Source organism: Andrographis paniculata, unplaced genomic scaffold (assembly GCF_009805555.1).
Source record: "Andrographis paniculata isolate CXL003 unplaced genomic scaffold, ASM980555v1 Contig65END, whole genome shotgun sequence".
Lineage (NCBI taxonomy): Eukaryota > Viridiplantae > Streptophyta > Magnoliopsida > Lamiales > Acanthaceae > Andrographis > Andrographis paniculata.
The window spans coordinates 2,598,269-2,626,046 of record NW_026137601.1 but is presented as its reverse complement, the minus strand read 5'-3'; the positions used below and the strand labels follow the sequence as shown (position 1 = coordinate 2,626,046).

The following is a 27,778-nucleotide window of genomic DNA, read 5'->3' as shown; positions in this document are numbered from 1 at the left end:
TGCCTTTTAAAAATATGTAAAGTTTTAAAACCCTAAACTATTATTGTAATCAAATGATCCCCCATGCTTACAGAAGCACCATTCGCATAGATAAGAAGGATAAGAGATTAAGTGCATGAAAACATTTAGCAGTTAACACAGATATTCAGCAAAGTAATTTTGGTTCAAAATTCAAGTGCTTTTTGTAATGGCAAGCTTTGAGCTTTCATTCTGTTCAACCTTAATTTAATAAGGATTATGCTTACTTTGCTACAGTTTGCTGCTTTCCATCTGGGATTGAGAAAAGCACTATTGGCTTAGAAGGTCGAATGAAAGGAACATCACATCTGTAGTAACCTTTTCTCTCAAGCTGGATAATGTCTCCACGATTCAAATTTCGCATATCAGACTCCCCAAGTGCTAAGGTCTCCTCTCTTGTATGATGATTGACCACATTGATGAAATCTTCATCTTCCTCAAGCTGTAATAGTTAAACAATTTGGATCAGCTTATAAAATCAAGTATAGTGAGATAAAAATAAATCAACACACAAACAATTAATTCAGCATATAATTATTCCAATAATGTAAAAGATGTTACCTTCTTCTTTGTAATAAGATAATCAAAGTCCACAAGGGTCAGTCTGAGAAGCTCACTGGTATCAGACAACCAAGTGAGCTTCAACTTGGTCTTCTTGACATTTCCTTCAAGATGCAAAACTCCAACTAGCTGGGTGATAATACCACTTTCGTCCTTCTTGATTTCCTTAACAATTGCATTGCCCCAATCCTTTAAAGTTACTTCCTCATTAACTGAGATTGATTCAGCATCAGCAAAATCTATCCATAACCTATTTGAATATGTCACAGCTTTCTCTCCAGCGCCTTCATACTTCTTGTGTTTTGGCAAGATCCTCACGAAAGGATCTTTCGGGCCATCAGTCAGAACTAGTAGCACTCGGCGTTGTTCAATGACTGCAGTGTACCTGGGACACACAGGATCAATTATTTTTTTGTTGATGGCCCACAGCTTGTCCCATTCCATAAGATTGAGGTTCTTCGATGCACCCTGAGGATTTTAGCAGAGAAGCAATTTTAGATTCATAAAGTCAAAGGAATCAAAATATCTGATGCTTTCCATTACATACAGGAGCAGAAATATAAAACAACCAATCAATCCTTCTCTCCATAAACAGCACAACCAAAACACTTAACCTAAAAATAATACCCTTACTCTCTAAAATATTCCTAAACAATAACAGAGTTGAGCACTGATTTTTAGCACAAAATATTTGATACTTTTTATTTGCTATTTTAGAGTTTTAAATTAAGATAAATTACTTACAATTATAACCTATTTACATTCTTGAATTCATTTGAAGGGGGTAAATGCACCCTTTCTCTTTCCAACAGAGAGATTATATAAATTACAACTTACTTGTTCCAAAATGAACTGTACCAAAGCCTCAACCTTCAGACCCCTGCGCACAATTCCTTGGACAGTAGGAAATCGAGGATCATCCCAACTTTCAACCTTTCCATTTTGAACAAACCATAGCAGTTTTCGCTTACTAAGAAGTGTATAAACCATATTCAGACGACTGAATTCGTATATATGGACCCTTCTTAATCCCATATCACTCTGAATTCTGTAATATTGGTCATTACGGTCATGGTACTCACTTGATCTAAGTGCATGTGTAATACCTTCCACAGAATCAACAAAGGGACAGCAGAAGTCGTATGTTGGGTACACTTTATATTTTGCTTCAATTCTATGGTGAGGTGTCAAATTGCAGCGGTAATACACAGGATCTCGAAGAGACTTATTAGGGTCCTGCATGTCCAATTTTCCCCGAAGACAACACATCAATCCCCTCTCAGATCCAGCAATCATATCCTTCCACAAGTTGAGATTTTCATCAACACTATTATTCCTGCACCTGGACTCAATGCCTGCCATCCTTTCATGCTGCATTTTTTCCCGTGGAGTATCATCAACATATGCTTTACCTTCACGGATTAATTTCTCAGCCATTTCCATAGTCTGGGGGAAGTAGTCGGATGTGTAAGTTACAGTACTATATTTAATCCCCAGAGTTTCAATATCTTTCAGGAGGTTGTCAACAAACTCACTACTTTCCTTGTCCGGATTAGTGTCATCAAATCTTACAATCACTTCACCTTTGTACCGATCAGCAAAGTACTGATTTAATAATGCAGCCTTTGAATGACCAATATGCAGATAACCACTGGGTTCTGGTGCAAATCGCAACTTCACTTTTCCTACCTCAGCATGTGGGAGATCTACCTCAAATGGCTTGCTACCAGTTGTTTCATTAGCATGGACACCATTTTCCACTGGAGTTGATCGAGCATTAGAACCCTGTGGTTCTTTTGATTTGGACATTGCTGCCTTTGAGGAGCCTTTTTTCCCAAGATATGTTGCAGAAAATTCAGAGAGCACAGCATCATATTCATTAGATATCGAGTTGAACCATCGAACCAGATTCGGGTACTTTTTTGACTTCCTTAAGCTTTCCCATCTCAGACCAGCAGCTAAAATGAAAGAAGCAAGCATAAGTATTTACTATCAACTCATAAATAATTCTTACAAACCAACATAATCGCAGTGCAATAATTACAATCAACCAAACACAAAAATCAGAAAAAGTAGGCAGAAGTATATACTATAATAAACCCCCTATCATTAAGGGGAGAAAACTTGTTCGCATAAAATTGAAAATGGAGCACCCTAATCTTAGTATAATAGAAACACACGAGCTTTACCAGCAAGGCAAACCCAGATTGCAACATCAGCAATTGACACGGTATTTCCGACCAGACAAGTATTTTTAAGTAAATATTCATCCACATAGCTGCATGCTCCCTCAAACTCTGATCCAGACCCAAAGACATGTGCATAATCAAGCCATTCATCAATCTACAAAAGAAATGGTTGACAGTAAAGTTAGTACTAGCATTACAAAATAAGAAGAGCAGTCAACTAAGACTGAAAACTTAAAGCGTTTAATAGTTCCAGCAACAATAATTTTTACCATGAAATATAACCACTTGACAAGATAAAAATAAAATAAAATAAAATAGAAAAAGCACCTTGCTTGATTGATATGCATCCTCGCCGTAGAAATTAGGCAGATTTGAAATCCTACCAATATACCTCAGAATAACATCTGCTCCATGCAGACTCTGCCTGATAATGGGGTCACCATAGAAAATCAACATTGTTCACTCAGCTTTATTAGAACATAGATATGGCATTAGTTCATATTAAATATCAAGAGGTAAAATAACAAAGCTGTAGTAAATAAATTCTTCATCGCTATCAACAAAATTTGTTGAAGAGCTTCCATTCTATCCTCTTTGGACATTCATTTCACTTAAAACATCAGCCTGGTCTCTGTGGCTGTCTTGTTCTTGTCTAATTTAGGGGAATAGTGTGTGCATTTTTAAGGTCAAGTGAATCACGAATTGTGAATATATATATATATATGTGTGTGTGTGTGTGTGTGTATAGGACATTTAGTTCCCAATTCTCGAGGTAAATAATATACTTGATCACACGATTTGATTAATAGCCTAATTGTTTCATTTAATAATTCGATCAACTTAATCAAATTCACTTCATTATATCACAAGGATCGGCAAATCACCCATTCCCATTGAACAATAACAACAACAATAGGTAATACTAATAATAATGCTCAACAATAATATCGGATTCACGTATATACCCATCCGGAGAACCGCTTCAGCTTCAGAACTACTAAAAAATGCACTGTACATGATATTCAAAGTAAAAAAAAAAAAAAAAAAAAAAGGAGAAATCACCCGTTGGCTACGAGAAGACTCGGCAGAGATCCGGAAGGCAGAGTGGAGAAAGGAACCAAAGAAGTGCCGCCAATTTTTGCGGCGGCGATGGCGTGGAGCGGAGGAGAGTCCGGCGGAAATGCTAGTTCCATGGTCTGAGCCCAGCCGCCGCTTCCTGTTGTCTGAGTTGAAATAAGCGAAATGCACTTCCGCCTTCGTCTGCGTCTAAATAACCTCCACTTTTCGCTGCTGGAAAGACCAATATACCCCTCCGGGCAAATCTTGCACATCCTTGAGTTTTATATGATGCATAATCTATTATTAACGTTACTTTTCATAACCTCATTTCGAGTTTTTTGTAGCTCCAAATTATTTCCAAAAAACCATAAAAAAAAAAACATCAAATTAAATATATATTTTTAATTTTTATATTATAAAAATCAATTTTATTAATAATATTTAATACCTGTATAAATTAAAATTTTATTATTAAAAATTCCAGACTCATAATCTCTAATACATTGATAAGACATTTATTTTTATACTTAAAATATCTAACAACATTTATTTATATCAAAACAAATAAAAATTTCAATTCAAAATTTTATTATTCAATAACTCACACTTAAAATGCAATCCCCAAACAAATGCACACTTCAATTGCTCTTTTGTGTTTATATGGCATTTTTTAGTTTAAATATTGATTGAATATAATATTTCTCTATATATATATATATATATATATAAATAAAATAAAAACATATAACTTATAACTAAATAGAATTAGGAAAAAAAACCTTCGTTTCTCAATGATTAATTAAAAGTTTGCAACATAATGCAGCAGAGAGTACAGTTTAGTTTGTGTTGTACACTGGAATTCAAGAAACAGACAAAAATTTGCATCTAATCCATCCCATGGTTCAGAGGAAAAATCTCCTTCGGCTCGTGTCCATTTCGGGCTGCGAAAAATAAAAAACATTAGACCTAAACCACGTAGGAAAACTCGAGCAAGTCGTGCAAAAGATTACCTTGTGTGCCCACTCGTATTCGCCTCCTCTTGTGTCGAAAGTTCCATGCTGGAGACTGATTAGCTTGAGGGTGAATCGCGGACCGCATTCCTGATGTTCAAATAAGAATCAGAAAAGTTGAAATTGTTGGCACGATAAAGGACTGAGGAAAGAGTCGCAAACCTGAAGCCGGGCGATAACTTTTTCTTTGGGAGTAGTAACGACCTTATCCTTCTTTTGTTTACCTTTGGGTTCCGACTGCTTGTCCTCTCTTGTCTCGAAAATGTAGCTTTGGGGGTTCGAATACAAGGGAAATAAGACTTTGTATGAATTAGGATGATGAGCAATGGAAAAAGACAGGGCTGAGGTTACCTACCGATGATGGCGGAAGAAGATAAAGTCGCGCTGATTGTGAAATGTAACAACTCTACGACCTTTGAAATTAGGGTCTTGAGGGAAGAGTGACTGTATTAGCCTGAGATGAACGAAAAATATGAGCCGATGAACCTTTCAAGAAAAATTCGGCAATATGAGAAAACAAAGACGTGGAATAATGTTACAGAAATAGAATCGAGAGCTATCCCCAAGATTACGCTAAATTTAGTAGTTTGATATTGGAAGCTACAAGCGGGGGGAGATAAAGAGGAGCTAATGAATACTTGAACTGCCAATCATTTTTGTTCGATGAAAAAACATGCTATAATATGATACATATAAATAGTAGTGAAAATGCAATAAGAAAGAAAATGTATTCTTGTGATTTTCAGCCCCTTATATTCACTTGCAAGATTAATTTTTTTCAAAGAAAAACAAAAATACCTGCCTATACGATGACCAAGGTGCGTTGTGAAGTTATTTAAAACTAATTCAGGCTTGTGACTGGTTGGATTTCCATGATTCTGCAAAAAGAGCAAGAGGGGAAATGAATGGATTAAATATTAATATGGTTTTCATTAGGAATCCAATTCAGTAAAATCAGAGCACAAATTTCAAATACAATCCAAGTCAAATGATTGTACAGAAATAGTGAAAAACTGAGCTAAAACGTGAAATATTGCCAATATTGTTCTTTAGTTAGATCCTGAAGACTATTGAAGGTCACATAGAATGGTAGGAATCAACTAACCTTTAGATCCTTGTGCAAAACAAGGTTCGAAAGTTTGAAGTGAGCAGTAGGGCCATCAGGCAATGTAATAATTAACATAGCATCTGCAGCAACATGCAAAAGTTCACCAAATGTAGCTTGACGGGCCAATACAAGAATCGAAGCATGATCTGCCCTAAACAAGGTCCTAAACTCTTCATCGTCCCACACTACTATACCCCATACCTCCATTAATAAAACCACCATCAATCCTACCCTAACCTTTAAATCGAGTAATAATTACATGAAGCTCCATATTATAATTTTAGAACAATGAAATTATTCACTTGAGAGTCAAAATCAACGAACCTGGCTCTCGTCGGTTGGTGTGGATGACCATAATTGAAGTGAAATCTTTCTTCTTTGCATATTCAACAATCTGCAAAAGCAATATCAGCATAAAGAATCAATCACACCCCTCCGGAACAATACATACAAAGGCATAGAAGCTAAATATCATTTTACGTCTAAAAGAAGGACAAATCACAACCTTTTTTAGGTCATAGGTTCCTCTCTTGTGGTAATGGGAATTCGGAATGATAGAAAGGAGATCTGAAATAAAAGCAGGTCCTCTCTACAGTTCATCAAGAAAACCAACGTTAGCAATAATGGGAAAAACCAAAACACACAAAACATAACAAAGAACCAAAAAAATAAAAGGAATTGGGCAAAAACTAGCATACCGTGGAGTTAAAGCGCGATGTGGTGATCAGGACCTTAGGGATGCATTCTTGTTTCAATATGCCACTGAATTCATCAGCGTCAACTCCAGCGAATAGCTCATCATCATCAGGTTTGCAGACAGTCTCATCTAACTCACGTGTGTTCTCAATGGTGCGCGGAATCGATTTGGGTGGAAGATCTTCTCCCAGCTCTAGAGCCTTCTTCTCGGCAGCCTCCCGTGCCTTGGCCTTCTTCTTCTTCTCCAACTTCTTCTGGTGCTTTAGCTTAGCATGAACTTCCGACCTCTTCGCTTTATTCTTAATCATTGATGGAAGCAGAGCCTCCTTCGCTTTTGTCATCTTCTCCACTAATTCCACTCCTTGTTCTAATTCTTTTCTCACTAACTGCGTAAAAATCCCTACATTACCGTATGCACAAAAAACTTGAATTCACTTCCAACGCAACCCCTCCAACACCATTCGGACAAAGAAGCAATACTATATACTATGCCCTAGTTCTTACTCTGATAATCATCATTTTATTCATATATATATATATATATATGATATATATATGTAAATGTATTCATAAAGATTTGATCTTCTAAATCATATGGCAGAGGTATATAACTATATATAATTAGACAAACCTACACAATTAAAATTGACGATCCAACTAAGTTCTGCATATAGGTTGATATGAAGCAACTTATATGATAATCAGTCAAATTAATAAAATGGGCGAAACTTGGAACACTATGCGCAAGAGAGCCTACCGAATCGATAAATACAAAATCACAGCGGCGAAAATAAACACAAACTTACCGGAAACTTCGAAGCGCAGTCGGGTGTTGGACGGCGGGCAGCGGCGGCGCACGGTGGAGGACGGCGGCGGCGCGAGTCGAGGAGGACAGGGAGTCGGAATCGGGGCTGAGGGAGAAAGCGCCGGCGTGTCTCGTAGTCGAGGAGGACAGGGATGAGCACGGCGGCGCGCGGTGGAGGACGGCGCGGTGGAGGACGGCGCGGCAGTCGGATGCTGAGGAAGTGAGGGAGAGAACGGTCTGGTGTGACCGGCGGCTGGTGGGAGTTGTGGAAAGAACGTGAGTAAAATAGGGTTTTTTAGGGGTTTGGGAATATATGAATAATTATATTATAAAAAATAATTTGATATAGTATTGTTTTAGATTTAATATATATAGATATATATTCCCTCCCTCCCCCACATATTACTTATTATTATTTTATTTTTTTGATTTTATTCTATTTTAAATTTATTTATTTTAAGTATATTTAAAAAATATAAATTAATTTATTTAAATTTATAATTTTTATAAATAAATAAATATTATATTTTTTTTCATAAATAAATATTTATATATATTTAAAACTTCTATTTTTTATAAAATTAATTTTAAATTAATTATAAATAAAAAAAAATTATTTATTTATATTATATAAAAATTATTATTAAAAATAATATTTATATTACATATATTTTATTGAAATATAATATTAAAAATATTTAAAATAAATAATATTATAATTTTATTATTAATAATTTATTAATATAAATTATTACAGTAATAAAAGAATTTTTGCGAGGGAGTATGATATTTTATTTATGAATTTGAATTATAATTTATTAATAATTAGATATATTATTTTTGTTTAGGAGTTTATGATTGTTCTTTAGTTGAAATTTAAAATTATTTTAATTTAGAAATATTTATAAAATTATATATATTTCGTATATTTATTTTCATTTGGAATGGATTTTTGAAGTTTTATAATAAATTAAAAAAAAAATTATTAACCAGTAAATATATAAAAATAAAATTGATAATTTTATCCTTTAACTTTATTTATAAATTAATTATAAGAATGTGTGATGACATGCTTGTAATTTATGTAAAAATTAAAGATATTTGAATATTAATGTAAAAGTCTACTAGAATACAAAAGAGATAGTTTTGAATGGGATCAACCAAAAATAATAAAAATAATACATTCAATAATTAAAATTGAAATTTAGAATTGTTGTATTTATTTATAAATTCATATATATAATATTTATATATTATTTTTGTCTGTTCAAATAATTTGTTATTTATTTATTTTTTTAAAAAATATAATTGCACACTTTAATCATATTTTAAAATTCATAATTTATAATTTTTTATTTTAATTAAACTATTTAGTTATTTTAAACTTAATCTATAATTATTGTTATTAAATCATAATTATTTTTTACTAATACACTTTTTAAGTAATTACTAATTACGAGAATACCTAAAACTCCGTGTCTAAGTTAAAAAGACAAAATATATGAAACGGAGAGAGTAAGTAATAACAAGTGTATTAATAAAAATACTTATTGTATAATAAAAATAATATAAATTAAAGTTAAGATAACTAAATAATTTAATTAAAATTAAAATATATAATTATATTTAAAAAAAAAACATAGGATAGGAGACGCACTGAGTATTAAAAATATATAATATTCATAAAAGTTAATAGCAAATATATTAAAATACATGTATTTAATCCACTTTAAAAAATGTCAGCAATTAAATTCAAAAAACTCTCTCAGTCCCATAAAAAATATCTTATGGAAAGAATTAAGCGAACGTGGATTCCCACATTCATAACAAAAAAAAAAATAATACTGAGTTGTTTGTGTTTTTATTTTGTTGTACTTAAATAGATAATATCAAAAATAAAATTTTGTGTTAACTATTAATTTTATAAGAGTTGATAGAGTGTATATTGTATACTTATATTGTATTTTTTAATATTACTCTAAAAAACAACATATCAGAATTTTATTTATTTATTTATTTTAATTTAACACATCTAATAATAATAATAATAATAACGCTATGGTTTTTTTTTTTTTTATAACAGTTTACTATAACAATAATTAGGTGTTAGTTGCAATTTTTTTAATAAATAACAAGGAACAAACTAGAGCACTATATATTAGATTCCCATTAATGCAAGACAAGTTTGAAGTAAAATTAAATAAGCAAATAAAATACATCATTTGCACCTGATTACTTCATAATGCATGTCTTCACTATCCCCTATATATATATATATATATATAGAATTATATATTGAATTATTTTGATTGGATTCATAAATAATTTTTTTTTTTTAAAATGTTATTAAATTTATCCCTCTTGAATCAAGGTATCCACCATCTTAAAATAACTGTGCTTCAAGTGGTCAACTTATCCTTGGAAATCCCACTTTTGATTTCAAGAATCTTGATTTATACACATTCATATCTTTGCTGTGATCATCTTAATAATAATATATATATGGCATAAGACTATTTGTTCGAATTAAGCGTATCCAGTAGCCCATATTTATAATACAACGTATATTATATTATAATTCAATATATATTATATTATTTGTAAATATATATTGATTATATGTATAACATATGTTGATCCGATCAAATTACACCGTACTGACTTGGTGGGATCATATCCTCACCATATATATATATATCCTTATTTAATCATTCAAACCCAAATTATGACAGCTTGCATGTAAAAAGAAAAAAGGGGTTGAAATAAATTCACAGAGGCTGAATAAAAAAGTAGCATTAAAATGTCATACTTGTCAGACAGACCAAGAATGTACAGCAACATTACAGTGCATTTTTTCAGCGACCAAAAATTAAATGAGGTTGGTAAAAGAGCTTTTAATTTTAATTATTTAATTTAATTTTCTGAAATGTGTAGAGGGTTGTGATGATTAAATTATTCAAAAGTCTATGCTTTATTTTACTGCATCCTATCTTCTTTTTTTCTGGCTTCAGCATTTTGAGGTTTGAATGAGCCACTTTTCTGCAATGCCCAATGCCTTTTTGGAACTTTCCATTCAAAGTTTTTAGACCCCACATGACAAAATTCATGATTTCCATTTCTTCCACTTATCATAAAGCACTAGTGTTTATATGATCTCTCTTGAGATCATGAATCTTGATTTTGCAATAATGCAACTATTAGGGATTAAAATTATATATATATATATTATATAAGCAATATGGGATTTAAAAAAATTGTTTGGCAACCCTTTGGTGTAAATTGTAATGTGAACATCATTTATTACAGAACCTGCCAAATGCCAATGAAATTATTCAACTGTACATAGGATTTCAAGAAATCTGCACAGAGTTAGCTGTTGTGTTTATTATATGCATACAAAGATACAGTGTACAGATTCATACACTGTATATAATATATAAATCCTTTTATGCAGTGGATATCTTCTGAATCCCATTGTTCATTCTTGACATGCATTGATCATAATTCATAGGGCTTTACATAAATATTTTTGTAACTTTTGATACTAATCTTTGCACAAAATATTTACAAAATTTTCCAAAACTTTCAAAACTTCTGTTTAAAGAAAAGCATAGCAGTTTGAACCAAACCAAATCAAGCCACACCAATTTATAGAAGGGATTTATGCACTGGACAAAACTCAGTATGGGCTAATTATATTCTTCAAGAACTGTATTTTAATCTATTAAACCACCATGTTCAAACCAAAGTCTCACAAATCAATCAAGAACATATATATATATATATATTATACATATGAAGAAATTTAAGCTCAAGCAGGTCATATATAAACTTGAATCAAATTCTTTACACCAAATCTCTGATTCTGAAATTAAAGAAGACAACATTTCTAAAAAAATCAAAGAACACAGACAAGGGAAACAAACAAACAAACAAACAAAAAGGATAGAGAGAGGGAGAGAGGAGCGAGAGGAGATCATGTATTTGTCTTAGTACTTGTACCACTACCAAAAGGTGCAAGAAGAAGGCCCTCTTGAAGAGGCTGTTCCATTGACATGGAAGTAGGCATAGCCTCTGCTGCTCCTCCTCCTGGTGAAGAAGACTCCAGTTTTGAGCTTCAACCAGAGCATCTTCCTAAGCTTCCTGGCCGATCTGAACTTCCCCCAAATCACCCTCTTCACCCTCCAAATCGATCTCCTGATTCTCTCCCCCACACTCTGCTTCCGAGAGAATTGGTAGCTTCTCAAGAAAAGCTGCCTCTTTTCCACCCCCGTCGGCAGCAGCAGCCACGGCGGCGGACCCGTCGTGGTCGTGGCGGAGCTGTGCCAGTTCAGCGTCATGGCCGTTAACATGAACAACACAGACACAGCATATGCGTGAGGGAGGGCCGAAAAGGGGAAGTAGTTGAGAATGGGAATGGAGTTTGTGCATAAAATGAAAAAGGGGGTTTTGGTTTTATGAAGGAAAGGAAAGGAAGTTACAATTTACTCTCATTCAGCTACCAACGCGCCGTCGCCCATGGGTCCCGGAGCTTCGCCATTTCATTTGCAGGTTAATTTATTGTTTTTGGCGACTCCCGGACCGGAGGGTCCGGACCCTGATAAGGAAAAGAACACATGTGGTGTTCAAGTCCACGGAGCTCCACACAATTTTTGAATAATTTTAAAAAATAAATTAAAAATAAAACAGGCAATTTTGTCAAATTCTGTGCTTGACATGAAAATGCAGAGAGCCTATCAAGTGCACTTTTATTAGCATTATTCAACGACAGTATTATTAATCTTAATTATAAATGAATAAATATATAGAACAGAAAAACCAACAACACCAACCGTACACGTGGCGAGATCCAGAAGATTGCTTTTGCAAGCGAGATCGTGAGGGATGATGGTCACGTGACATGCGCATGCTTCCTGAGGCAAACAAAATTCTAACAATTAACAAATATGATGAATTCATATTAAAAAAGGGAATAGTCACAAGACTTTGATGAGCAGCACACTTTATTATTATTTCTTAAAATGATTTCTCCCATACTTTCTATTCACAAAGTCCATCTCTCTATTTTCAAAAGCTATAATAACAATGTCCCTTTTTTCACGTTGAAATTTAAAGCCGATTGATCTCCAAATGTCAATCCGAAATCGAACCAAAATCAAAATCAAAATCTACCTGGCGATCGAAGATCAATACCTTCGAACACTGATGGAGTTTGAGGCTACACGGCAATGTGTCAAAAATGAAACCTGAATTAACAGGTTAGTCTTAGTATATATCAGGAAACAGAAAACAACCGTAGAATTCGTTACATGTACGACGACTACCTCAAGTATAACAACATCCACAATAAAAATTCCTATGACAGCACGGAACATCAAACCCATGGATATCGAAAGATAGAGTTTTTTTCTTTTTAATGAGCGATTAAGCATTGTAAGTGCCCAAAAGAATTTAGACAAACAAATCAAATAGTAAGACACTATCCTTTCTTACAGATCCAAATAAATAGAGACATCGTGTCCAACAAGGTCCTTGTCGAGCGATGGTATTACATCATTCGAAAGTTTAAAATTGTACATTACATCATGTTCAAGAAAGACCTATAAGAGCAGCAAGTGCAAGAAAAGAACTGAACATGCCATTTATTGTACAAAAAGCTCGGGAACTGGATTCAACTGCTGAAGTAAATCACTTAGAGCCATATAAACTAAGGCCAAAGCACGGATGTTTTATCCTTCCAACAAAAATTTCTCAAAACATTTTCCCAAAATATTAACATATTACTTACATTCATTATTTTTATATTATCTATACAATTCCCTATATTTCACATCAAAAAAATTATTACAAAACAAACACACCGGAAGTGTCGGGCACAATGCTCATGCCTAAATTATGTTAAAAATGGTTTCCTAAGTGTGTCTGAATCCATCACAACAAACAAACCTCTCACACAGACTGATTATCTAATAGACTGAAGAGTTGTCACTGTTGTAGATGATAGTCTAACAATATGGAATTGAAAATTTCAATAATTTAAGGGATCACAAATGGTATTCCAGAATCCAAAAAACTCTTGTCATTTAAATGGAATGAGTGATGCATACCGTATTACAGAAACATTTCCTCATTTTAGACGATGGATAGATTTTGTTTAACGGGGGATTGAGTAATATTTCAATAATCGTTTTGTGTTATAAGTCGTAAAATAAAAGGGATAAAAGAATATCACCCATACCTCAATCGTTCCATAGATTTCCAATTAGTCAAAGTTGAAATGTGAAGATTTGTCCTATACGTGCAAATCAAAATCAGGAGGATCTTTACCCGGAGTAGAACATAAACATAAAAAAAAAAAAATGAAACAGGCTCGATGAAACAAACATCAATAGGAAGTTAATTCAATAAGTTATGAACTTTTTTCTATTCTAAGATAGGGTATGTTTTGTGTTTTTAATTTGAAGTGTTCTTTTATGTCAGGTATATATATATATATATATTACGTTTTTCTATAATATTAATCGTGTGTCTAAATTTTTTATTGGAAGAACACACCCAAAGGATCTAAGTCAAAACTCGTTGTTATTGATATTAAGTCATGGGATTGATTCGCTGCGGGCGAACCTATCTTCGGCATTCACTAAGGTTGTCTACATCTATCTCAACAAAACTTATGCAATCTTTCATACAACAAACACAATAATACACACATCTTCAATCAACAAAACACACACATAAAAAAGGATACTTAAGAAATTGCAAGTAACCGAAGGCGAAATATATTCGAAAAATTCTACTAGACACCAAACAAATGCCTAAACTTTGTTGATCTTACACAAAATCATCAAATCAAATATCCATTAATGAAAGGATCAAATACTATTTCAATCCAATCTTCTACTATTCTCAAAACACCTAATCCAATTCTTACAAAAAAACCTAATAGATTCAGTTATTTAAAACAGCAATGCACGATATTTAGTTAGAACATATAGTGATCCCCAAAAATGCATCTGTTGTATACGTTGCCAACCTGGAATTCATCAAATGTCTGTAAATGCGAAGAATCGCAGATACGTTCCCCATTCGCCATCGACACAACCTTCGATCTCACAATACAAATAAAAATCGAACGAACAGCCTAAGAAAAACACCCAAAACTGGATAAATCAAGCCGTCCAAACAAAATCGCAAAATCGCACAAAGATTCAGAAACAAACTAAAAAATTACAAACCGTTTTCAATGCCCGTAATGTTCGCACAATTAAATCAACCACAAAGCTAAAAACCCCCAAATAATCAAGAACCAGAGAAACCCTAATTTACCCATGAAGAACGACAAGCAGGCAAAAACCGACGAGAATTTGTGGGCCACAGCAGACAATGGTCTAATTGGTCTCCCATTCTCTCTCCAATTTTATTTTACTTTTATATTTTTTACAAAAAGATTATTTCTTTATTCGATTTTTTAATATTTTTTACAAAAAATATCTGTCGACAGCGGAGCGGAGGGCTTTTGGTATAAACCTCGCCCTGGTGTAACTCCATTACACCATACAAAGATAAACCCTCTCAGCCCACCCTTATCCCCTTCTCCTCCTCCCTCTGGCCTCCATCCATGGCGGCATCTTCTTCCTCTTCTCTTCTCGGCGTTTCTTCCATTCGAATCGACCATTGCAAACGCCCCACCTCCGCCTCGCCATTATCCTTCCATTTCTCCGTCGCCCGCAATCCTTTCAGAGCTTTCTCGTCCGTTTCCAAGCGGCCTTCTGCCGCTCCGTATTCTTTTGTCACTTCCGCTGTTTTCACTCCCAACTCTTCGATTTTGAGCGAGGAGGCGTTCAAGGGGCTCGGGGGAAGCTTCGGGAAGGCCGATTTGGATGTCGACGAGAGTGAGTATCGAGGGTTTGAGGAAGAGGATTTGGGGGAAACCCAGTCTGTAAGCGATGATGAACTCGATGTTTCGAAGTTGGGTTTGCCTCAACGCCTTGTCGATACGCTCGAGAAGCGTGGGATTACGCAGCTCTTCCCTATCCAAGTACGTAAAAATTTTCAATATCACTTGCCCTGATTATTACTTATAGAGAGAGTGAGAGAGAGATGTTTTCACTTTCATGTTTGGATTATTGGTTTTCTGAGGTGGATTTTCAAGATTGAGTAATGATTTGAGGAAATGTAATTTTAGGATTAGGGTTTGGAAGTTCTGTCAAGAGTTATTGAATTGCTTTAGTTTCTTGTGAAAATTTCAATCAACTCAATTGAAACTAACTTCACATTTTGGCATTCCTGATGTTCATTGTGTTATCTTTTCAATAAAGTTTGGTTTGATTTTGATCCATTTTTTTTCATGTAGAGAGCTGTCTTAGTGCCGGCATTGGAAGGCCGCGACATAATTGGGCGTGCGAAAACCGGGACAGGGAAGACATTGGCATTCGGTATACCTATACTTAAAGGGCTGGATGAACTTGAGCAAGAAAGGGGTTCTTTGAGGTATTGATTGTCATGTTCGATGCCTATTTTACGCTTCATTGATTCTATTAATGTGGTGATAATCATTTTGTGTATTTTCTGCAGACGAGGGCGCCTTCCGAAGGTCTTGGTTCTTGCGCCGACTAGGGAACTGGCGAAGCAAGTGGAGAAGGAATTCAAAGAGTCTGCTCCAAATTTGAACACTGTCTGCATATACGGAGGGGTTTCGTATCTCACTCAAGAAAGTGCCCTGTCTCGTGGAGTTGACATTGTGGTTGGAACTCCGGGTAGGATTATCGACCTGATCAATAACAACAGCCTGAAGTTAGGGGAAGTCCAGTATTTGGTCCTCGATGAAGCGGATCAAATGCTTGCTGTTGGATTCGAGGAAGATGTGGAGGTCATTCTCGAAAAGCTCCCTTCACAGAGGCAGAGCATGCTTTTTTCAGCTACCATGCCCGGCTGGGTCAAGAAGCTTGCTAGAAGATATTTGAATAATCCTCTGACCATTGATTTGGTAAGCTAAGATCATCGATGGATTCATACTTTAATGCTATTTGGTATTCGCAAATGCATCTGGTTTCTTGAATTGAATTAAAGATGTGTAATATCAATCATGGAACTTTTATTCAATGCTATTTGTTTTTGTCCTTATGAGATATTGATTTCGACATTTTTTTATCAATAGGTTGGTGAAAATGAAGAAAAATTGGCGGAAGGGATTAAATTGTATGCTATTTCAGCTACAGCAACATCTAAGCGAACTATCCTCGGTGATCTTGTAACCGTAAGAGTGAAATGCCTTTGCTTTTACGGGACTTTGTGACGCTTAAATAGATATTACGTTTTGATTAGTCGATTATGTTCTCAGGTCTATGCCAAGGGTGGGAAAACCATTGTTTTCACGCAGACGAAGCGGGATGCCGATGAAGTCTCGCTAGCATTAACTAATAGCATTGCGGCCGAGGCATTGCACGGTGACATTTCGCAACACCAGAGAGAAAGAACGTTAAACGGATTCAGGCAAGGAAAATTTACTGTCCTTGTCGCCACAGATGTCGCTGCTCGTGGGCTTGATATTCCCAATGTTGACCTTGTAAGTTGGTTATATATCTTTATGATCTACGTCGATGTTCTTGCATTAAATAACGATTGAAGTTTTTGTGGAGTTTTTTGTACTTGAATATTGTGCGCTGCTTGCGTCAGATTGTTCATTACGAACTTCCGAACGACCCGGAAACATTTGTGCATCGCTCGGGGCGAACAGGGCGCGCGGGGAAAGAAGGAACAGCTATTTTGATGTTCACAAGCAGCCAGAGAAGGACGGTGAAATCTCTTGAGAGAGACGTCGGTTGCAGGTTCGAGTTCGTAACTCCGCCGTCTGTTCAGGAGGTTTTGGAATCGTCGGCTGAGCAAGTAGTCGCCACCCTCGGCGGAGTTCATCCCGAATCTCTCGAGTACTTTACCCCAACTGCAGAAAAACTCATGGAAGAACAAGGAGTGAACGCTCTCGCTGCAGCTTTAGCAACCTTGAGTGGTTTTTCTCAGCCTCCGTCTTCTCGTTCGCTGATTACTCATGAACAGGTAAAAAAGATTCGCATTTGGCGCTACGATTCTCTTATTACCGTAAACTTAGTTCTTTTTCGCTTTGACTACAGGGATTGGTTACGTTGCAATTGACGCGTGAGAGTGGTTATTCTCGAGGGTATCTGTCTGCAAGATCCGTCACTGGCTTTCTCTCCGATGTTTATGCACCGGCTGCTGATGAAATGGGCAAATTACACCTGATTGCCGATGAAAAGGTAAGTTCTTGATATGCCATAATCTTATGTCTTCCCCGTCTTCTCCGGTAAAAGATTTCTGTTCTAGTTAATCGACTGCTGACGAAATGTTTTCAGGTTCAAGGAGCTGTTTTCGACCTCCCAGAAGAGATTGCGAAAGAGTTATTAAACAAGGAATTGCCACCGGGAAACACTATTTCGAAGATCACTAAGGTGAGAAGGATATGTTCTTTCATGTTTCCTGATGCATCGTTTTGTCCGAATTCCATTCGTTTATGATGGTGTGAGCTTCGATCTCTGGACTTGTGTTTGCAGTTGCCTCCCTTGCAAGATGACGGCCCTTCGAGTGATTTTTACGGCAGGTTTTCCAATAACGAAAGGCGCGGCGGCAGCAGCAGAAGAGGAGGTGGAGGTGGAGGTCTAAGAGATCGAAGAGGTTCTAGATCTTCCCGGGACTGGTTGGACGATAGCGATGACAGTGATAACAACTTCAGAAGAGGCGGCCGTGGAGGGAGAAGTGAAAACAGGTGGTCTAGAAACTCGAGAAGCAGTGGAAGCAACGATTGGCTGATTGGCAGCGGCGACAGACGATCAAGCCGGTCGCCATCTTCTTTCGGAGGGTTCAAAGACAGGTAATTTTCTTCCCAACTTCTCATTCGATCTGAAATTAAATAACTTATCTGGACTCCCGACAAGGCGACAACTAATGCTCGACAACCATTGACATTTCCCAGCAACCGAAGCTTTGGGGGCGCATGCTTCAACTGCGGGCGATCAGGCCATCGTGCCTCTGAATGCCCCAACAAGGACTACTAGTTCCCGATGGATGGGCCAGTTGTCCTTCGCCAGCAAAGCCATCGCATCGCCGCCGTCTTGGCCGGAATTGGGAAGAAAAATCTCGCAGAAGAAATGGAAGAGATGCTTCAAAACTCTGCTACATGTTCTTTCTGTCTCTGCCTCTGTTACTATCTATCTGTTTAGTGTTTTATCATCTTTTGCTTCACTGATCTAAGGCTGATTGTATTGGTAATCTCACGAATGGTGCCTATAGAAATATATATATATATATTTATATATGTATTGGCTGCCTAACCCTACCCACATTGATGTATTGAGAACACTGACTCCAGAACTCATGTCAATGCATTTTAGCTGTTACTTTTCATCCTTCTCTTGTTCATTTTAATTTTGTAAAGGTAAGTGTAATTGATATATTTTTTAGAATGAAAGACATCTAAATACCTAGGTAGTTGGGGAACAGGTTGGGTGCTGAATTGGAAAAATCAACACCGTGCTGATTTTCAAATCAGCACCCGTAATATACAGAAACAATACAAAATTTTATTATACACAACACATGTTGTGTATTCATAATTATAGTGTACTGTATAACAGTAAATAATGTACTGAAATCAATTTATAATTTTTTTTTTCTTACAAATAGAAAGAGGTTTCAGATTCCATTTCGATAGTAAAAGGATTACCATATGAAACACAAAATTTCTCCGCCAATTCCTTGTAGTCGAGCCTCCCGGTCGGTCATTATGCCTCGAGAAGTAGAAAGAATTAGAATCTCATCACCCTAACATGTGCTGTCAGTTTATGTGTTGTATTTGTGTTGTTGGTTTATACTATAAGTGTGCTGTATAATAATATGTTGTGTTGTATAATAGTATGTGGTGCTGTATAATAGTATGTGGTGTACTGAAATCAAATATTGATTGTGATGTATAAAACTATAGCATGTACTGTATTTATATTATATGAATGCAGACTGTGTGCTGGCGGTCGTAACACCAGCACACCGTGTGCTGCGGTTGTCAGCACAATGTTGAATTTTATAATTCAGCACTGTAGCCGGCACCTAGTAGTAGACAAATCTTGTATAACAAATTTAACGAAACAACTAAGTTCAGTCAGACAAAGACGTTTAGCAACTGCACTAATACAACAAACCTCACAATAGTTTCGACAGAATACTACTACTCTATGCATTGCATTTATATGTACTACAGCTAACACTATTCAACCCTATGAAACTCTAACTTCGACCCTCTACGGAAGGGCGAGTCGGACGATTTTAACAAGAGGTATGGCAAGGGTGAGCTACCCCAACCCGTTTATGGTGTATCGGAGGGACTGATGCAGGAAGCATCTGTCGCATCACCAGATTCCGAGGATGATGGAAGCGTACCTCTATGTGGGATGTATGAGTACGCGATGAATGAAGCTCCGATCGCAATGGACAACCCCATAAAGCCCCATAGCCACCTACGCTGCCGCCGCCTCAGCTGTTGTCGTTGTGCAACCTCTGAGATAGTTTCAAACAACAAATTTAGGAAAAGAATAGGCAACATTGATTGACGTCAAATAAGGTCAGGTTTATGCTTTCACAATGGAAGAGCAACTTAAGATGCAAAGTGCAAGAATGCTTTTAGAAAAATCGAGCATTGCAGCATAAGGATGGCAGACAAATATGCTGTTACCTAGATGAAGAAATCTTAATTCTACATACCAAAGGACAGTTTCAATCCCTCTAATCATCAAGACACCACATTATAAGATGAAAATAGATTCATCGAAAGTCAAGTCACGTTGAAAACAAGAAAAGCTATTATCTAACCAAGATCTAGTTTATACTCTTCTAAGTCTTTTGACCCAAATAATGAAACATCAAAAACTTCTAAGTCTTTTGACCCAAATAATGAAACATCAAAAAGAAGCACAGTCAAGAAACCATACCCACGAGCTTTCTCCGGGACAGCTCATGATTAACAGTCTCATAGTACTGCAGTCTATCACGTAGCCGCAACAGTTCCTGATCTTTCGACTCAACAATCATTGCAGCAGCTTCTTCAGCTTCAGCTCGTGCTTCACCCCTTCCTATTGCTTCAGCTACAAACCTGCTAACGACAACTTCCTGCATACACTGATCGATTGCATCCTTGTCAAGCTGTGCACTCACAATAGCCGGAGGTGCTGGAAACGTAAGCCCGGCGTTGGACACAAGATTACAAACACTCTCCCATCGACTCCTGATGAGCATCAACGCGTCCTCCGCTACTTTTCTCCTCTCTATTTCATCAACAATACTGACCTTAATCGAATGCAATTCCGATTCAATTCTAGAACTGTTAGAAGGTACGTTCGAATTGGAACTATCCGAGGAAAAGTCTGCAAATAGCAGTTCAGCGCATTTATTAGAACTCAGAAATCAGAACGACAAATACTTCCCAACAATTTCTTAATCTGCTGAAACAATTATGCAAGAAGATGAAGAGTATACCATCGTTGGCATCAAAGTAATCTCCTTGAGCAGAGACTAAGCTGCGGCTCTCTGGTTGGCTTTCGGCACCCAAATCATTAGCCTCAATCAGCGGATCCAGAAATCCTTCGCCTTCTGCTTCTGCTGCTTCTGCTTCTTCTTCTTCTTCTTCTTCTTCTTCTTCTTCTTCTTCTTCTTCCTCGTTGTGTTCTTCATCCTTATCATCATCGTCGTTTTCAGTCAACGTGTCGTTGCCGAAATTGTCTCCCACGGCCTCCTCCAAGTTGAGCTCGTCCCCATCGTTTCCCGACACGAAATCCACAACTGCGGCCGGATCAGCTCTTCTCGTCTCGACCTTACCGCGGCGGCGCTTGTGGTTAGCGACGTAAGGGGAGGGCGAAATCGGTCCCGGCGAGGGAGACTCCGGTATGGGAGACTGCTTCGGAGTAACGTACAGCGCCGGCGATATGTACAGGTGTCTCGGAGCCCCGTCCCTCCGCGTCGGATCAGGCGAGTTCTGGTTCAAATTAGGTTTCTTCAAGGAAGCCCGAACCCTAGGACCGTAGTCGAATAAGCTTTCAGATGACGCAGATGCGAAATTAGGCATGCTCTTTGCCAATACAACCTGCAAAAAGAAAAAAACAATCGACGAGAAGGTCGGAGTTGCAGGCAGCCTATGCCCTATAGCTCCGCCGCCATGGAATAAAGGGTTAGCTAATTGGGGGAAAAGAAGGGTTTTAGGTCGGAATTCAAAAACTCGTTATAAAACAACAAAAATTGCGATTACGTGTTTATTAGTATTATTATAACTATTAATAAAAAGTACAAAAACGGAACCAACAGAAAAATGGTAGAATGCAAAAGAAGAATGCCTTAGGACCTTTCTTACTTATGTGAAGTCGATCATAGGGAATTCGCCATGGGCTACTTCTGCTGCTTTATTATTTCCTTCTTGTTGTGTAGATGCTGCTGATGCAGTTTCTTTTGTTTCTGTAGTCTCTGCATTGCTTGGTGCTGGCGACGCCTGCTCTTGATTTTCTTCCACACTTTCGACGATGTTCGATTCCGACTCCAGAGCAGTTGGTTCTGATTCTGGTCCTTCCAGCTCCGGTTGTGGCGGAGCAGCCTTTGATTCCAAATTCGGAGCAGTAGGCTCATCCGGTATCGATGAATCTTCACCACCAGCTGCCTCGCCGGCAGAGTTCAGTTGATCGCCTGAGTCAGTTGCAGGCTCAGCGCGGGATTCCGTTGAGGGCTCGGCGCGTGGTTCAGTTGAAGTCGCTCCGTCTGATTCAGTCAAGGGAAGCGCCGCAGCAGCGTCATCTGACAGAGTGGAGGTAGTTTGAGGTGCAGCTTCCAGCATCAATGGTTTCCCAGGATGCTGCAAGGAGTTCTTGATGGCAGCACCGGGCTTTTTCGAGCCAAAACCGGGATTGGGACCGTATAAAGATGCCATTCCCGGAGGCAGAATTTCGATAGGAAGCTTCCGTGCTGAATCTTGCAGGCTTGTGAGCTTGGATGCATCAAAGGAGGCCAAGAGTGCAGCCGTAGCATCGATCTTGGCGGACGGAACGTGCTCCATCTCTTTCTGCAGCGTCGTGTTCCATGTCTGAACGAGGCCCCTTATTTGAGGCCGACCATGCGCCTGCAGATAGCAACGCCGGCGTTGGATGAATTCAAGATGCAGCGCAAACAAACGAATAAGGTGAACAAAGAAGCTCAAAAGTTCGATACATGAGCGTGCAGCACAGCCTCCGCAAGCATCCCTGTTTCCTGCAGAGCCTTTTCCATGAGTACATTGTCTCCTAAGAGAGCCGCTGCAAAACTAGCCTCTCGTCCCAATCCAATCGACACCAGATTGTTCGCCAAGTTCTGCATAATCGCAAAGTCATTTTTGCACAAATAAACAGGAATCGAACCAATATACATACATACCCCAAGGCGCGTTAACTCTCCGTGTTCTGCAAGGCGTAAAGCGAGTCCTCTAAGCTCGTGTTTTTTCAAAGCTCCTTTAACACAGCCTGCTGCAGCTAATCTCTTGAGAGCTTCTCGAGCGATTTCTGTTTGTCCGGTGGCATCAGCAGCATCGATGAGGTCGAGAAACTCCTTGGCGAATTTAACTATTCCTTGAACAGCATCAACGACATTTTCCTTCTTCGACGACAGATTCATAATGTCGTTCAAGTCCAAACCCAAAGCTTCTTGTCCCATGTTCCTACTGTTGCTCATTGTTAGAATGCACTGAAGGGCTCTTTTCAGATCATTGCTCTTCATAGCTAGATTAAACTCCAACCTCTTCGATATCCCGGGCAAGTGAAGAGCTTCAGTGGCGTAACCCATCCCGAGCATAAACTGCGCCAAATCATCGTGATGTTCTCTACCGAGCCTGCTTGCCCATTTAACTGCACTAACAGCATCTCCATAGGCTGCAAGGCATCGACACCGGATTCCAGGATGGCTGAGTGATATAGCGTGGGCGCGCATGTATCGATCAATCAGCCAGAGGGCGCCGTCTCTTACCCCAACAATGACAAGAGGCCCGACCGGTCTTTTTTGCTCTGCCGGAAATCTAGTAACAGCAACAGCAACCCCACCACCACCAACAGCAACCTCATTCACTTTTCGCTCTTCCATCTCTTTTGGTGTAGATGAATCATCGCTTTCGACTTTAGGCTGTCTCGGTAATGTTAAGAAAGGAGGTATCGAAGGGGCATGCTGAAAAGAAGCTAGCCGGACGACTTGCAGCAATGGAGGTCTCAAGGCTATCCTCTCCTCAGATGCTGATTGCAGGCTATCGACTGATATTAGCGCCAACTCGCCGTGCTCTGCAAAAGCCCGCGATTGTGCCTCTTGAATACGTATCTCTTCTTTCTTCCTTTTAGTTTCTATGTCAATGCGAGACACACCAGCATCGACATAGACACACTCGATTGTCGTTGGAGTAGTGACAAATAGCTGCCTTCTGTGCCAAAGAGCCCCGGTGGCAAAAGGGATCGCCACATCCCCTAAGTATCGAAACTGGGGGCGTAGAGAAGATATAATGATATAATTTTGATAGGCGAATGCGCAATACTCGACAGTTTGATCCCATGCTGTCCATTCTGGTTGAGGCAGAAGGCTTCCAATAGGTTCAAAGGTTTCCCAGCTATATAGTTGAAAACTCATAGGTTCTGCTTCAGGAGATTTTCGAGGATGAGGAGGATAGACATCGTCCGCTAGAAGAGGACTGCTGCCACTGAATCCTGCAGCAGAGCTGAATGAGCCTATTCTTCTAGATGTTCGATAGGAAATCCCAAGCAGAGCTCCACCGTGCAAACCAGAAATGGGCTCGCCCCGTTTACCAACTGATCTCATCAATATGTTTGATGTTCCATCCTCTAACAAAATTCGAGCTTGAACACTGGCAGATGAAGCCATTGAAGCCGCTGCTGCAGCTTGTGCTGCATATGCAGCTGCAGCTTCCTTCACTTTCTTCGACGAGCTGCCTCTAGGAAGTACAGGCATTTTAGGAGGCAATGCAGACTCCATCAAGGCAAACCTGTCTCTGCAAGTATCCCAAACCAAGATTCTTGCAGTACCCGAATCGACTATTTTCCAGTCGCTGACCTTGTATACTGAGAAGTAGGGAATGTCCGGCCATACAATAGCAAGGTACCTGCACAGGATAAAATGTAACGAGCAAGTGATGCAAGAACCAAGTAAAAGTTAATGGAAATTAGGGATCACTCACTTTCCTGAGCTGCTCACCGAAAGAACTGAGTATGAATCCTGTGGTATGGTAGTACTAATATGCTTTTTAGTTTGCGTTACTTGGAGTTGTTCCGGCTTGTCGCTGCTAACTCTTCCTGCATCATTCATGTGGCTTCCTTGAGATGGATTTTGGGTGTTAGATGGTTGAAATTGCAAGAGTTTCAATTCCTTATCCACTAGGTACAATGCAGCATTTTCTCTGCTTCCTGGTTTTGCTGGCAATGGAGCAACAGGTGGGAGTGCTTTGGCATCGAATTCACAGATAAGAATACCGATGTTGGTCCCAGTTGCAACAAGATGGGGTTGTAAAGAATGTGCAACCATGGAGTAAACCTGTCCAATTTCACAAGAACCAATTCACCGATGATTGAAATCAACAAGCATTAGAACTAACGCGGCGAAGCTTACCTTGAGCTTCTTCCGAGATGCAAGTAATTGTGGCGGAACTAATGAAGTAAGTTCGCATAATGGCCTTGATAGAGATGAATAAGTCGGGTGCTCAATCGCCCTGTCGAAAGTATTGTGATGATCAAATGAGAAGCAACAGGAATTTACAGGAAGTTGTTCCAGTTAGAATCTTATTACTTGATTTCAACATGATCTTAACAGCACTATTGAAATAGTATGCATACCAGATATGGGAATCTTTAACACAAGTCAGGATGTCAAGATTTGGAGCTCGAGGATGGCACCATGATGCTACACTATTGCAGGCCATCTTTGAAACAGGTTTCATCCGACGCAATTCCTGGAAAGGGAAAGAGAAATAATAATATGGAAAGGAATGAGTAATTATTGAAATTCTCTCCATCATCAAAGGGGATTATCGTTTGAACCTTAAATGAAACTGTGTCCCAAATGGCTAAGGTCTTGTCTGCACCAATGGTAATAAGATATGGCGGGGCGCCGGACACTCGAGCAATTTCAATGGCCGTTACTCCACCGTCGTGTGCCTTTAAATTCATAAGAAGGATCAAAGATTGCAGCAGTTGATCATCAAACTCAGCAATACAAACAGAATAGAATGACAATTACCTTTAAGCTAAGCTTAGGTACAAGTTCCTTGGAATCTTGGCCATGAGTTGCTTGCCAAACCACAAGTAAGCCATCACTGCCACCAGAAACCAACAGGGCCTGAATTCGAACAAAAAACCGACAGATGAGAGTGAAACACTAACGGTGAAATAAGAAGTTAAGAACATAATAGAAACTCGAAGCTGTGCCTCGAAAAGATTACATTATGGAACCAGATTATCATCACTCTCCAAAATCATCCCTATTTACATAAAGAGAAATTTGAGCCAGTAACTTTAGATTTTTACCTCTCCTGTAGCAGCCATGAAAGTCATCAAACAAGCAACTGAACCCTTGTGACCTCCTGTATACCTTCGGTAAAGCTGCATCAAAAACTTTGAATTCTCACAAGGAGGGAATAACTTCAAACAAAATGCACTCTGAAAATCATAAACTAAACAGACCCTCCAAGTTAACATGGAAAGAACTCTGATTACGCCATCTGATCCACCAAATGCCACAAGAGGACCGTCACTAGCAGCTGATTTGCAAAGGAATTCCATACTGTAGGCAAATCCAGTGAATTGATGATCAGTAACATGATTCAATATTGAAAAACTACTTGCATTGAGAGTACTACTACTATCCACGCCGAAGAGGACAAGAAGATGAAATAAAGAAACTAAAAGCTCTCGTCATAATCTACTTTACTCTCATGAGCTGTCCCAGTTCTATCGGCACTAGATTCACTACCGGCAGATTCATACAGATGATTTTGTCTGATGGAATATGGATTTCAAAGCAAATTTCTGAAGATCTATAACAATTTGAACCTTCATTCGAGTTGTAAACAAAGATAAAAGACTTGCCATAGAAGAGGTTTGTTGTCCAGTTCCTGTTTTGCAACATCACGGCCGCGCATTGTTACCAAATCTAGGAAAATAGCTTTATTTTCGCAACATATCACCAGAAAATGTCGACCTTTTGTTGATGGGGGAGGCGAACTAAAAGCTTTAGCGACATTGTCAACAGCTGCTGGAGCTTCAGCAGCAGCAGAGTAATTACGCCACAGCTCCCAATAGTGTACATCGTCATCATAAAAGCTAACCTGTTTAACACTTGAACCATGAGCAGACAATCAGGAGTCTGATTGAAGAAGTGATAGAAGTCACACAGATTTTACAGGTTTGAGCATTACCTTCCTCCTCGTATAGCTTCTGCTCGTTTTACCTTAGGCTCTGTTGCAAACAAGAAATTCATGACCACATAAAATCTACGATCCACGGCAATTTCATTGAGAGGGGGAAAAAATGCCAAAGATTCAACCTATCTAATCAGGATAAGATGTAAAATGCTGTCAATTAAACTGGATAATCGAAAACTACGAAGATACCAAATTCTCCCTCAGCCAGTTTCTCCAATTTGGCGCCAACCAAACGCCTCTGATCGACACCCCCAGCTTTCAACTCGTAAATCACCTGGCAAACGAACAGAACAATTTAACGAAAAACACAAAACACAGCGGAAATTCGAAGGACCTCAAAAGATGAACCGATATATGACCTGACGATGCTCCCAATTCCACACCGAGACGTGATCCGACGCATCGGCGCTGACAAGCCACGGGTGCGTCGGGTGCAATTGAATCTTCACTATCTTGTCATTCGTAGGGCGAAGCGCCCTGAGCCGCAGCATTATCGTTACCTGATCCAACCAATCTCCAAACGGAGGAAATTTTTCAAAATTTCAAAATTCCTCCACTAACAAACTGGCTCCGCGTGAAGTAACCGCTCCTTTTGATTGGCCGCGTTTCGAAGCATCTCCGCATCGCCACAACCTACTGTAAGCGATTATCATAGCACAAATCAGTGGAATTTGCAAAAGCATATGAATTGATCCCAGTAGAACCGCTCCATGCAACCCAATCTTCACGGCATGATTAGTTGGAGTGCGAATCAATGCATGCTTTGTAATTACATCCCAAATGACAACCTGCTTTGTTCGTACCTATATATATATCAATAAAAAATTTTGACACATTAAAATATCATAT

General features: G+C 38.2%; 6 protein-coding genes across 7 annotated transcripts; 1 reads left to right on the top strand and 5 right to left on the bottom strand.

Annotated features, from left to right (window-relative positions):
• Nucleotides 1-67: 67 nt before the first annotated feature.
• Nucleotides 68-4,020, bottom strand: LOC127262488 (glutamate--tRNA ligase, cytoplasmic-like). The gene is made up of 6 exons (XM_051291189.1): nucleotides 3,831-4,020; nucleotides 3,096-3,192; nucleotides 2,769-2,922; nucleotides 1,417-2,537; nucleotides 580-1,047; nucleotides 68-460 (listed from the first exon to the last, which is right to left on the bottom strand). Exons 1-6 carry the CDS (start codon nucleotides 3,959-3,961, stop codon nucleotides 242-244), a joined length of 2,190 nt encoding a protein of 729 aa, XP_051147146.1. The 5' UTR covers nucleotides 3,962-4,020; the 3' UTR covers nucleotides 68-241.
• Nucleotides 4,021-4,587: 567 nt separating this feature from the next.
• LOC127262704 (uncharacterized) lies at nucleotides 4,588-7,739 on the bottom strand. Of its 2 annotated transcripts, none has more exons than XM_051291517.1 (10): nucleotides 7,448-7,739; nucleotides 6,644-7,041; nucleotides 6,451-6,534; nucleotides 6,270-6,339; nucleotides 5,943-6,025; nucleotides 5,636-5,715; nucleotides 5,193-5,291; nucleotides 5,000-5,105; nucleotides 4,838-4,927; nucleotides 4,588-4,768 (listed from the first exon to the last, which is right to left on the bottom strand). In XM_051291517.1, exons 2-10 carry the CDS (start codon nucleotides 6,980-6,982, stop codon nucleotides 4,730-4,732), a joined length of 990 nt encoding a protein of 329 aa, XP_051147474.1. In that variant the 5' UTR covers nucleotides 6,983-7,041; nucleotides 7,448-7,739; the 3' UTR covers nucleotides 4,588-4,729. The 2 variants fall into 2 exon arrangements, with proteins under 2 accessions (XP_051147474.1, XP_051147473.1); XM_051291516.1 differs by having other exon boundaries at nucleotides 6,644-7,027.
• Nucleotides 7,740-11,250: 3,511 nt separating this feature from the next.
• Nucleotides 11,251-11,921, bottom strand: LOC127262087 (uncharacterized). Its single transcript, XM_051290597.1, has one exon. The coding sequence runs from the start codon at nucleotides 11,796-11,798 to the stop codon at nucleotides 11,451-11,453; it is 348 nt and encodes a 115-aa protein (XP_051146554.1). The 5' UTR covers nucleotides 11,799-11,921; the 3' UTR covers nucleotides 11,251-11,450.
• Nucleotides 11,922-14,987: 3,066 nt separating this feature from the next.
• LOC127262086 (DEAD-box ATP-dependent RNA helicase 3, chloroplastic) lies at nucleotides 14,988-18,861 on the top strand. The gene is made up of 10 exons (XM_051290596.1): nucleotides 14,988-15,484; nucleotides 15,800-15,936; nucleotides 16,021-16,432; nucleotides 16,604-16,702; nucleotides 16,787-17,011; nucleotides 17,122-17,499; nucleotides 17,574-17,717; nucleotides 17,814-17,909; nucleotides 18,012-18,328; nucleotides 18,431-18,861. The coding sequence occupies exons 1-10, from the start codon at nucleotides 15,065-15,067 to the stop codon at nucleotides 18,510-18,512; spliced, it is 2,310 nt and encodes a 769-aa protein (XP_051146553.1). The 5' UTR covers nucleotides 14,988-15,064; the 3' UTR covers nucleotides 18,513-18,861.
• A 778-nt stretch (nucleotides 18,862-19,639) lies between these two features.
• LOC127262599 (uncharacterized) lies at nucleotides 19,640-21,710 on the bottom strand. Its single transcript, XM_051291358.1, has 3 exons — nucleotides 20,983-21,710; nucleotides 20,439-20,870; nucleotides 19,640-20,007 (listed from the first exon to the last, which is right to left on the bottom strand). Exons 1-3 carry the CDS (start codon nucleotides 21,566-21,568, stop codon nucleotides 19,817-19,819), a joined length of 1,209 nt encoding a protein of 402 aa, XP_051147315.1. The 5' UTR covers nucleotides 21,569-21,710; the 3' UTR covers nucleotides 19,640-19,816.
• A 128-nt stretch (nucleotides 21,711-21,838) lies between these two features.
• Nucleotides 21,839-27,420, bottom strand: LOC127262598 (uncharacterized). Its single transcript, XM_051291357.1, has 14 exons — nucleotides 27,289-27,420; nucleotides 27,119-27,203; nucleotides 26,924-26,963; nucleotides 26,595-26,843; nucleotides 26,190-26,289; nucleotides 26,034-26,108; nucleotides 25,747-25,845; nucleotides 25,548-25,664; nucleotides 25,344-25,459; nucleotides 25,120-25,219; nucleotides 24,692-25,044; nucleotides 22,897-24,616; nucleotides 22,696-22,833; nucleotides 21,839-22,606 (listed from the first exon to the last, which is right to left on the bottom strand). Exons 1-14 carry the CDS (start codon nucleotides 27,418-27,420, stop codon nucleotides 21,851-21,853), a joined length of 4,080 nt encoding a protein of 1,359 aa, XP_051147314.1. The 3' UTR covers nucleotides 21,839-21,850.
• Nucleotides 27,421-27,778: the final 358 nt, after the last annotated feature.

Bases quoted from the DNA above. Each gene is read 5' to 3' on its own strand.
- LOC127262488 (XM_051291189.1), bottom strand. From the start codon at position 3,961: ATGGAACTAGCATTTCCGCCGGACTCTCCTCCGCTCCACGCCATCGCC. The intron at 3,193-3,830 runs GTGATTTCTCCT...CCCCATTATCAG, and splicing joins AGTCTTCTCGTAGCCAACGG to GCAGAGTCTGCATGGAGCAG. The intron at 2,923-3,095 runs GTGCTTTTTCTA...TTTCTTTTGTAG, and splicing joins ATGCATATCAATCAAGCAAG to ATTGATGAATGGCTTGATTA.
- LOC127262704 (XM_051291517.1), bottom strand. From the start codon at position 6,982: ATGACAAAAGCGAAGGAGGCTCTGCTTCCATCAATGATTAAGAATAAA. The intron at 6,340-6,450 runs GTTGTGATTTGT...TTGCTTTTGCAG, and splicing joins GAACCTATGACCTAAAAAAG to ATTGTTGAATATGCAAAGAA. The intron at 5,716-5,942 runs GTTAGTTGATTC...CTCTTTTTGCAG, and splicing joins TTTTGCACAAGGATCTAAAG to AATCATGGAAATCCAACCAG.
- LOC127262087 (XM_051290597.1), bottom strand. From the start codon at position 11,798: ATGTTAACGGCCATGACGCTGAACTGGCACAGCTCCGCCACGACCACG.
- LOC127262086 (XM_051290596.1), top strand. From the start codon at position 15,065: ATGGCGGCATCTTCTTCCTCTTCTCTTCTCGGCGTTTCTTCCATTCGA. The intron at 17,500-17,573 runs GTAAAAAAGATT...CTTTGACTACAG, and splicing joins CGCTGATTACTCATGAACAG to GGATTGGTTACGTTGCAATT. The intron at 18,329-18,430 runs GTAATTTTCTTC...GACATTTCCCAG, and splicing joins TTCGGAGGGTTCAAAGACAG to CAACCGAAGCTTTGGGGGCG.
- LOC127262599 (XM_051291358.1), bottom strand. From the start codon at position 21,568: ATGCCTAATTTCGCATCTGCGTCATCTGAAAGCTTATTCGACTACGGT. The intron at 20,871-20,982 runs GTATACTCTTCA...TGCTATTTGCAG, and splicing joins TTACTTTGATGCCAACGATG to ACTTTTCCTCGGATAGTTCC. The intron at 20,008-20,438 runs GTATGGTTTCTT...AAACTATCTCAG, and splicing joins GTCCCGGAGAAAGCTCGTGG to AGGTTGCACAACGACAACAG.
- LOC127262598 (XM_051291357.1), bottom strand. From the start codon at position 27,420: ATGCTGCGGCTCAGGGCGCTTCGCCCTACGAATGACAAGATAGTGAAG. The intron at 27,204-27,288 runs GTCATATATCGG...TTCGTTTGCCAG, and splicing joins GGAATTGGGAGCATCGTCAG to GTGATTTACGAGTTGAAAGC. The intron at 24,617-24,691 runs GTGAGTGATCCC...TATCCTGTGCAG, and splicing joins TCGGTGAGCAGCTCAGGAAA to GTACCTTGCTATTGTATGGC.